Source organism: Metopolophium dirhodum, chromosome 6, assembly GCF_019925205.1.
Source record: "Metopolophium dirhodum isolate CAU chromosome 6, ASM1992520v1, whole genome shotgun sequence".
NCBI lineage: Eukaryota > Metazoa > Arthropoda > Insecta > Hemiptera > Aphididae > Metopolophium > Metopolophium dirhodum.
Window position 1 is genome coordinate 21,969,701 of NC_083565.1, and position 11,871 is coordinate 21,981,571.

The 11,871-nt window shown below is 28.7% G+C and overlaps 1 protein-coding gene across 1 annotated transcript; it reads right to left on the reverse strand.

Annotated features, from left to right (window-relative positions):
- Positions 1-355: 355 nt before the first annotated feature.
- Positions 356-7,156, reverse strand: LOC132946424 (small ribosomal subunit protein uS8A). Its single transcript, XM_061016421.1, has 4 exons — positions 6,998-7,156; positions 6,563-6,717; positions 5,147-5,312; positions 356-507 (listed from the first exon to the last, which is right to left on the reverse strand). Exons 2-4 carry the CDS (start codon positions 6,693-6,695, stop codon positions 414-416), a joined length of 393 nt encoding a protein of 130 aa, XP_060872404.1. The 5' UTR covers positions 6,696-6,717; positions 6,998-7,156; the 3' UTR covers positions 356-413.
- Between the last annotated feature and the right edge of the window lie 4,715 nt (positions 7,157-11,871).

An 11,871-nucleotide genomic window follows, 5' to 3' on the forward strand; every position in this document is an offset into this window, starting at 1 on the left:
TATTGACAGAATTTAAAAATCTTTAGGTGCAAACCACTAATTGTATACTTTTACATGTTAAAAATATTTGGGACCCCCCTTGAAAAATTCCTGGGTACACCACTGCATGGTAGGTTTAAAAGAAAAGTTAGTCAGGAGAATAATTTATAACTTTTGCTTAGTTAAAAACAAACTTGTTTAATACCTTTTAATACAAAATAGTAAATACATCAATAAGAATACCTGATGACACTTTATCATTATAAGTTACAGGTTAAGACGTAAATGTAATGATTCTGAATTAATTAATTTTCAGTAATGTACCAAATGCAAAGTGAACCTAACACATTGTTTATCAACAACATAAAAAAAACAGTTTTGTAATGGTACATTTTTTTTTATTAGTCATAAAAATTAAATTTAAAACGTACAATTTAAAAGAAAAATCCTAAGATTTTGCCTCCTAAATGTTTCCGTCTGGCTTCTTCGTGATCCATAATACCGCCACTGGTGGTCAGTACTACAAACCTGTAACAAAAATTTCATTGTTAAGTAACTTAACTTTCATGATATTGTACAAAATATTTTCTATAGTACATCTATTCAATTTAATACGTAGACTAAAATATAACTAAAATCAGAATATAAAACATTATCTAAAAAACAAATATATTAAAATTATGCTAAGTTAACATGTATTTTAAAATTGTGCATACAAGTTAGCAATGTAATGGCATTAGGCACAATACATTTGAAAATAATGTATTTTTTTTATTTAGCAAGCTCATGAGAAGTTATTTAACAATAAATATCTTCAGTCGGAACTTGCATAATTTCAAGCAACAATTATAATTATATTTTATATTTTCATTATAATTTTAATTGTATTATTATAATTATACAAAACACAACAGTAATGAATGAATAAATAAAACATTATATTTTATCACATAAGAATCAGTCATCTAATACTTTTCAGTTGATAGCCAAGATTATATTTATCACAACTATAGAAGTTAATAAAAAATGACAAAAAAAATTTGAAGAGAATTTTTGAAGTTTTTTTTTTTTTTGAATGGGTATCAGATATTCTGAATAATTTGAATTTCAAAATTATGAACATTATTATAACATAGAAACACATATATATATATAAAAAAAAATTACTAGCTCTATTAATTGTAAATATAAGAATGCATTACAGTAATGTTGATTATTCACACAAAGAAATAATAGATTGGTGACAAACTTATTAGTGATCAGATTACTTGAAGTTGTTTGTTCACTTATTTTAAGAAGGGTATTGATATTTGTTGTCTCAGTCTTCTACATGTGCAATATGAGAAAAACTATAGATTTTACTTCTATCAATACTATCAACGTAATAGTGATGAGTAAAAAGTAAATGTAAAAGTTAAAAAAGAGGTTTGAAATGAGCGTAAATTATACATGAAATCGTCAGGCCATTATAATAAATTATAATAAATGACGTTAAAAAATGTTCACTCCCAAATCAAATTTTTGGAAATCGGGGAGAAAAATTCTTAATTGATCATATGCAGGTAATCAGTTGATAGAAACATTATTGATTATTGCTCTAACGGTTGCAAAATGAGAAGTTTTTACCGTGTTGCACTTATCTGACAGAAACAACAAATATCTGTACCAAATCCTCTCAATACTTTTATAACAATTATTACAATTACTTAATACACACAAGTAAATTGAATCATAAAATTTATGATTTAATACATTTAGTACATTTAATATACTCTAAAAATAATATACTCAATCATAATATTATATAAGTACAGAGAAAATATATTGATTTCCGTAATAAAGATTATTATTATTATAACATACATATGACTACATATTATACATTTCAAATGTCGAATAAATCCTTATATTAAATCTCTTAGGTACTTAAAAATGTAAACTTAATTGTCTAATAAATACAATATGTAAAATAATTTATAATATAATATATTGATAAGTAATTAATTTTGTCTATACAAGCTAGCAATGTAAAGACATGAAGGTACAGTACATCTGAAAATAATGTAAGATTTTATTTTGCAAACATAAAGGTTTAAGGAAAATTACACTAAACTGTAATGTTCCAAGACCATTGTTTGCATAATAAATGACATAATAGTTAATTGACTTTGTATTCGACTTTCAAAATCAACAAAAATTTTTTGTAAATTTAAATTATGTTTAAATTGTTTTGAGATAATATTTAGACAAATCTATGTCATTCCCTCAAAAATATTATTCTCTTTTTTTTCTAATGGGTGATTTTACTCTAAGGTTACTTAAAATCATAGAAAAAAAGATTCTGCATAAATGTGTTTTGTCTATGTTACGCGTGGGATAGAGAAAAAAACAAATAGTGCGCTGACATTCTCTTAAGTAGTTTATATTGTTTATACAAGCTAGCAATGTAAAGACATATAATACAGTACATCTGAAAATAATGTAAGATTTTATTTTGCAAACATTAAGGTTTAAGGATAATTACACTTTATTGGAATGTTCCAAGACCATTGTTTGCATAATACATTGCATAATATTAATATTAAAACACGTAAGTTGTATTATTCTTAATATTTTAAAACTAAAATATTAACTGTACTAGTGCTAAGAGCCTAAGATATAAGATATTAATTATAAAATCAATTAAATCAGAGAGAGAAAACAAATAGTCATCTAAGTAGTTTATATTGTTTATACAAGCTAGCAATGTAAAGACATATAGGTACAGTACATCTGAAAATAATGTAAGATTTTATTTTGCAAACATAAAGGTTTTAGGAAAATTACACTGAACTGTAATTTTCCAAGACCATTGTTTGCGTAATACTAATATTGTAACATGTACAAAGTAATATTTTTACTTTAAATTAGCAAAAATATGTTTTGTTCAAATTATTATTTAATATTAAATTATTGTAGTTGACTATTAAAAATTATTTGGTCAAAATATATATGGTTTTTCAATGTAAAAAAAAAAAATATTAATTGAGGAGATATTAGGGTATTTAGAATGGTATTTAGAATGATGTTATTGGGCTGCACTCGATATACTGCCTATCTTATGTTGCTCAGTTTACACAATGATTTACCTATATAAAAACTTTATTTTTGATGTTTGATTTATGTATATAAGTATGAATTTTGTGTCAAGACAAAAAAGGTATCAATAATAGCAATATATTATATAACATTTAGTTTTTTTTTTAATATTATATTGCCAAGTTGTGACACGCTGTGTTGCAAAAAGTGACTACTTCAGTTACAAGGTATATAGTGCGACCAAGTTAGGACAATGACCAGATAACAGTCTAAAACCGGTTTGGTCCCATGTTAACTGGTCATTGTCTTACTTGGTCGCACTATATATAACAAAATTTTTTTATAAGATTTTAAATACTTCAAAAAAACATTAGACACATTAGACACAATTATAGTTCCATCAATATCTTTTGTGCATAAAAACTTATCATATACGTACAAAAAAAATGTACTTTAAAGGTAATTAAGCTATTGTGCGAAGCAAGCAATTTTTAAACGTTAGCAATTACAATGTACGCGCCCAAGTTTTTTTTTAATTCCTAATAACTTTTTAATAATGCGAGTCAAAATGTTAAACCTATAAAATGTTTATAGAATTCAACCTTTTTGGGGTTTTGTGCACCTTTAATTGTATATAAAATAAGTAGTTCATATTGTTTATGTAAGCTAGCCATGTAATAAGCATGGAAGTACATACATATTAAAATAACGTTAAACATTTTAAAGAATTTTAATTTAGGAAAAATGTATATGTTTAAGGTAAATTATACTAAATTGGAAAGTTTTAAGACTATTGGTTTGCATAATATAACACTTAGTAATTTCTATTATATAAAAAACAGTTCAAAACGTGAAAAGTAAATCATATTTCAATTAGTAAAATTAATTCTATCATCAAATATACTTATTGAACTAAAAATAACGGATTGTGCATATCCTAATGTAAAATAAATGTAATTTGTTTATACAAGCTAGCAATGTAAAGACATGTAGGTACAGTACATCTGAAAATAATGTAAGATTTAGTTTTGCAATCATTTAAGGTTTAAGGAAAATTACATTATACTTTAAAGTTCCACTACCATAGTTTGCATAATTATTCTTAAATAATAAATACATTTATAATATATTTATTAACTATGACAAATAATTATTAAAACAATCAAAATAACTTTTTAGTTAATTAACTAAGAGATATCTGTTTAAAATTATAATTCAAAATGTAATGCTTCTTGACCAAATATTAAGAAATCGTGTTATTCATCCAGAAAGTTCATATACAAAAAATAGTTAAAAACTAATATTAAAATACTAAACTGTTTACAATTGGTTATATGGTTGTTAAACTGTACAATCAATGCTTGAATTAAGAATAATAATCACATGGAAAAAATTACTGTAAAAATCATGGACAATTCAAATGAAAAATTAAAGAAATTCAAAAAGGTAAATAACTTGAATGACTTAACAAATAAAATAAAACGCGAGTTAACTATTGCATTTAAATTATCAACAATTTGGAAGATATTAATTACATTTCTTTCAATTTTTTTTAATTGTATAAACTAGTTACCAAGACCTAGCCAATATCCAATTATTATTTGTTATAAAAACATTTTTACTTGACATTTTTTTTACGGTTAATTGAAAATAAACAAAATAAATTTGACTCTTAAGAAAAATGTAACCAATATTATAACATGAGAATTAATATTGCAAGTAGACAGTACCCACCCAGAAATGCGCACTCCAGATTCTTCTTTATTTACCATGCATATTATGGCAGCTTGAAACACATTTTTCTGCAGTCAAAGTGGAATAAATGCAAGACTGGCTGTATTACGAATTCACAGTAAGCCCTACAATTATCCCCCCATGACGACAGTAATTTTGAACCTAAATTTATCTTATTTTAAATTTATATATTATAATATAATAAACTAAGTTAAAATATTACATATCACTTAACCAATAATACTATAACATAATTCTTGATAACTAATAAATATAAGCAAATAAAACTATCAATGTAATATAATTTAAATCCTAATTTAATCAACTAGGTAATTAATTTAAATCTTAAAATTACCCGAACTGTCTGGATGGAAGTAGCTGATTGGTCCATTTTTCAATATTTCTAATTGGTACATCAAATCTTGGAGAAATGACACCACACTTATTAAGACGACCAGTTAAGTTAACTACAACTTTGCCAGCCCTGTGATCATCGACTATTTCAAATTCGCCAATGTAACCTAAAAATAAAATAAATATTAGGTACCTAATATTTATAGTTCAGAGGACATTTGTTGTCTACATCTTACAAGTGCGTAACATAGCAATTGTATGCTCAGCAAATCATATTTAGCTCAGTTAGTTTACAAATTAGTGAATTGACCCCTTATAAAATTTAAAGGTAAGATTAATATCTAGGCATCTCATAGGCTTTTTAATATGTTTTAATTTTTAAGAGAGTTATGAGTATTTTAAGATATACAGTTAAAAATTTTAAAATACTCAGAACTCGCTTTAAAATTAAAATATAATGAAAAGGCTATGAGATGTCCTAGATAATAATCTTACCTTTAAATTCTACAAGAGGTCACTTCACACATTTTTTAACTAACAGAGCTAAACATGGTCTGTTGGACATAACATTTTATGCTCTTGTAAGATGGAGACAACTAATGTCTGTGTAGCGTCCTCTGAAGTGTTGAAGCAATAATATTTTTAATTCGTAAAAACAAATGTAATATAAAGATACAGTCAAGTGTTCTAGATATTCTTAGTAACCGATGTAGGTACTAAAAATAAATACTAACTTAGTAGTTGGTAATTTATTTAAAAAAATTAATAAATATTACATTTTCATATTATCTACCCAAGTTAATATTTTAATACCAAAAGTATAACAACATATAATTAAAAATTACAAATCTATCGGTAATAGATAGTATACTACCTTCAAATTTCACAATTGTATAAGTAATTTATGTATTGTAGGTAACTCAAATAATATATCACTGCGGTACTTAAATGAGCTCACCTAACAGTACAACCTAACAGTCATAATTAGACAAGCATACAAATATGTAGGTACTACGAGGAAAATTGAATTGAATGTAGGTAGGTACCTATTAGTACAATGATTCTTTATAAATACATACAGAAACATTATAGTACATTTAGAGAACAAAACAATCAGAAAAATATATTGATTAGTTTTTTTTTTGTATTTTGTGAATAATATGAATTGATGAAATATTATTGTGACGCGTGTAAATGTTTATGGTAAATTGGAAGTAACACTTAAAGGCAACGCACCAAGAGTTCTGAAACAAATCGGATGTTAGAACACCGGCACTGCGAGACTGACAGCATAAAAGAACCAAGCTATTATAACTTATTCGTTGGACAAAAAACACAGAGCCGATCTCATTTGTGATATTTATATATTATATATACCGTGATATAATTCACGGTAACTCGAACTACAGTAACTTACCGTGACTCATCATGACTTTCAAGAACTTGATGATGACTTTTGAGCACGGCCTAATGAGGACTTGGCGTTTACCTCGCTTTTCGGCGTTGTTTATTGACTTAAGAGCATCGCTCAATACGTTCATGCGCACCATCTTGACACTTTATTCGAGACACCTGAAAAATTGAAAATAATAATTTCGCATTCGACAAACGACACCGGGCGACGACGGCGTCGACGATCCAGGCTCAATGCGACGGTGATATCGTCGCCGTCGTTGTCGTCATCGGCCGAAGAGCCAAAGCGGAAAAACATCGACCATTAATGACCGGAAACGAGCGGTCTCGAAATCCGGACATGTCCGACGACGGATCGTCGGGCTGCCAACAGATTGTCGAAGTACACCAGTCGACGGTCGAAAGCGGTCGGTTTGCGATTGCGGAAACTCATAATTACCTGGGATTACGATGGATGAATAATGCGATCAGAGACCTCAAAACATTACACCGACTGCGGGCCCGAAGCAAAAAGACTGAGATCGCGAACGGTTGTCAGCAGGGCGAACTGGCAGAGAGAGCGCGACTGTTTGAGGTTATGTTTATGTTGGTGATAAAATTTCGTCGCGCGACCATAGACATAATATTGTTAAAACTGGGATCGGTGGATTTTCATCAAGAGCATTTCACATCCATCTCGGCTATTGCTAAAATTTCCAATTTACGAATGTATTTAGTAATACATTTTAAATTTCGAATTGTAGTCCGAAAAAAAAAATTATCACGCCGTGCAGTTGGCAACGTAGCCGTCGGCGCGAAATTTAAAACTCCCGTACGTCTTCGTGCCAAGCATTATACGCAGTATTATAATAGCTATATAGCGGTCAGTGTCAATTTATTTAAATTGCATTAAAAAATAATCTTCTCTGATTTTTCGTTTTCGAATATTCAATTTACAGAACGTTTTATCAATAATTCGTCGATAGGTTTCGATTTGTGTGTATTTCACTGTAATACAATAGCAATTGTATTTTTACGATCATTATAGGATATTAGGCCGATATAATAATAATAATGTGATATTTTGATATATTATCATCATTTATTATAATCATAAAACATAACCAATTTTGCGCAATTAGAGATGAATTATACGAAATTCTAAAATTATGTAACGATTAAACAGTCAAATTTCAGGTTATTCAAATTTAATGTGTGAACGGCTTCACCATCATGAACTGCTATGCACAAGTCAATTTAATAGACCTACGATAATATTATACGGTATTATTGAAAATATAAGTTGCTTTCATTCATTCAAAATTCAACCAATTTAATAATTGTTTTTTTCTACAAAATGGGTATTTTCAAATTTTTAAAAACCAAAAAAAAACATTTTAAGTTTTTTGAATTTTTTTTTTTAAACCAGGATGGTAAAAAGGAGGATTTTGGTTATATAATACCATTGATTATAACTACAGGAGAATGTCTAAATTATATATCTAATTAGAACTCCTGACTTACCAATTAACCAACATACTGCTGTATAGGTATGGTATATACCTATATATTAGATAATATTATATTTATTTTAATTTTGTATCTATTTAATCAATAAAAGGTATATATTTGTTATCAAAACAATTGTCAAACTGTGAAATGATATATTTTATAACGATTAAACTATTAAATGCCTATACATTATATTATTATATTATCGGTTATTAATTATTATTAACGAACGCGTCAACACGCTTGTGGAAAACGAATTCATGCGGCTTGTGAAAATCGTGACTACATTGTACTGCAGGTGTATACTTTCGTTTTTTTTTTTTTTTGTAACCGGTGTAAAGATCAATTTTTGTAAAACACATAATTGTAAAATCAATACATTCATCGCTCCGCTCAGAATTTAAAATTCTATGCGCCGATGCTTGTATATTGAACGACGCACGTCGTGCGTATAACATCTTGTCTCTCGAACTCTTATTTATTTCTTGAAAATCTTTTTTGTGTTTTCACTTTTGATTGATTATATTAAATATCTTATGATGTTATTTGTAAAATTGTACCTACCTGTATAATATAATGCGCATAACATAGGTAATGATTAATGATACCTACACCAGATTAGTGTTATCGTCACCTTGGCCATCTATCGACTTTCGTCGTCGTCGTCGTCGTAATGTGTAGCTATCGACAAATGACAATAGTGAGTATAGAATTTATGTTTGGAAGTCATTAGAACGTACTTACATACACGATAATTTTTTACTGGACCGTGTCGTGTACTCGTGTATACACTACACATTGATACGGATATATTAAAATTTGTTCATACTTCATAATCATATAAACAATGATTGCGTGACCCCAGAGTAAGACGTTAGTTATACAAACACACTCTTAGCCCATTCTTTTCTACCCCTCGTCGAATAAATGTATTACAACAACGATTTGTATTTTATAGTATAGTCGTATAGATCGTATAGATGTAAACATTTTTCATGAACTTACATAATTCATATAAATACCTACCGATTTAATACTATTTAATCATTGTTGTATATTTCCTTCGCACGTGCTTGATAGGGGCTCATAGGTGATCAATTATTTGGTATTGACATAATAAATACTAGATAAACAAAATTGAGCCAGGCTCGCCATTGATAGCGGATAGGTACCTAGTGTCTATAGTGGCTAGTATACTTATAATTTTTATTCTCATAGAAACAATCTGTATAATTCTGTATGTGGTATTGCAGTGACGACGTGATGTCACGATATGCAGTCTTGCAACTATATAATATAAGAGCGTATTATAAGTATGATAAGTACGCTATAAGTACATTGTAGGTACATATACAATATACGGTCTTATAAGGTTTTCAAATACTTTTTTTTTATTCGAATACTATTTTAAATACTTTTTAACACGTAAGCTGGTACCTGAACATGTTCTGAATATTTTTTTATTTATTATAAAATATTTTTTTTAACTCAAAAAATAGTTTTAAATTTGTGACAAAACAAATATTTTTAATAAAAATCGAGCACATTATAAATTATGATTCGTGAACAAAAGTTTTTCTCTTTGAATGAAATATAATAGGTATATTTTGATCCACGTTGATTTCCAACCATTCAAAAACTCACAAAAATTACCGGGGAATAATAAAATATTATAAAAATATTCGAATACGCCTTCTGAATACAAAATAATAGTGTTCTTAACAAGACTGAGTATACAATATACATATTATATTGTGTCGTCATTGTCGAGATATGACATATGTGTATTATACAACTCAAGTTTCAAAACCATTATTTATACCTATTACCTACGCTTATTAAATGTCCAGTAATAAATGTACCTATATCGTTACAATAATATAATATTACTATATGTATAATGTACCTAATAAATAAAATATTGCTCGATAGCTACAATGCTACATATAGGAGTTTGGGAAGAGGAGCAAAATTCTCATTTGACCTCCACCTCCCGATCATGGACTAATATACTATAATAATATTATGGTCTATACCAATTACCATAATAAACTACTACGACTAAGTTTCTAAAATTTCATGTAGTCACGTGGTGATTGTGTTATATATTATATTATAGAATATAGGTATATATCAGACGTATTATACAACAGCTGTACAGCAACGAAAATCGTATGATCTCAGGCGATTGATATGCATTTTAAACATGTTTGGCGGCACGACAACGATGACTATATTACCATATTTACCATATATTTACTTTAGACCATTCGACGTATTATATTATTATGTTTTCGTCGTGAAACTGAATTTATTTATTTATTCTTACGCCTATCAAGTGCCTACGATTGTACCAGAGAAAAGTGCGTTGGCACTTGGTGCAATAAACACGTTTACCCGCAGCAGTGCAGCATCCACCAGACACCGTGAACCGAGGTACGAAATTACCAAATGTACCAACCAACTCGCAAATGCATAATGTACATTGACATCACTGAACTAAATTTAGTTCAGTGGACAGTGATTGACATATTTTGCAGTACCTATTGTACCGTTGATCAATTAATATACTGTATTATACTGTATTATTGTAATATCGTATATTTAATCAATGATTGTACTTTATTGTTACTTCTACTTCAGTACTCGCCACTTGACGGCTTGGCACCGCTAATTGCGCACCGGACGTAGGTATTTAGGTACTTTTGAGTTTTTTCGATCGACAGGCGAGTATATAGGCGACAATTCGATATTATTCCATATTATTTAGACCATGGCAAAATATAAATATAAATTCAAATTACATTTATATTTTTTGTCATGCTTTACGAGCTACTTATCGGATAACAACAGGAATTTCATACCAATTTCACATGTAAAAACCGTGGTTTTATGCTATGTTTATGTATCTAGGGGAGGTACCTACCTATGTAATATCATTATATGAATACCATAGATCATTTATGTTATTTAAAATTTAAATATATATATCAATGTTCATTGCTCTTTAGTCTTTATAGTCGTAAGGTCTATTTAGATTTTAGGCAGTGCCGACTAGGAAATAATATGTCACTCTTACCAGTCCTGCAAAACCCGATAAAATAGGTTAGAAGAACTAAGTTAAAATAGTTGTATAGTTATTACTTATTAGGTACTATATTATAATATTACTTAATACTTATTAGTTAATCAGTAATATACCAAATTATCCAGCCCACTGAGTTAAACTCGGTAACTCGGTGGTTCAGGGTTCTATCCGAGCTTGTAATGTATTTGTATTATTATTTATTAGGTGCCTACGGCTACCTATACTGTTCTATCATTAATTATACAAGTATAAAGTTTAAGTTAAATGAACACATGTAAACGAATGTAACTACTTAAGTACTTAATTAAGCATGAACCGTGCCCATATGGAACCTATGCTATTTGCTAATCGGCCTAATCGATATAACTTTATCACCGCGTCTATTGAAAAAAATAAAGCGTCGGTCGTACAGGTAGGTCGATCGTAGGTACAACGGAAACGAAACTCGTAAACATGGACATTCACACAATAATATATCAAGACGTGTTTACTGTATTTTGCTTCGTTGATAAAAATTCCGGCTGAGAGCATACCTATAGGCGCAAAAACGCGTTTGGGATTTGGAGGGGCTAAATCCTTACTTTGATAATATTGAATAAGCTTAAAACAAAATGTAAGAAATGTTTGGGGGAGCTTAGCCTCAAAAGTACCCCCCCTCCCCTATTTGCACCTATGGCTGAGAGTCAAGTCCATATCTCCACAGTTTTAGTGAATTAAGTATAGTTATTGTTTAT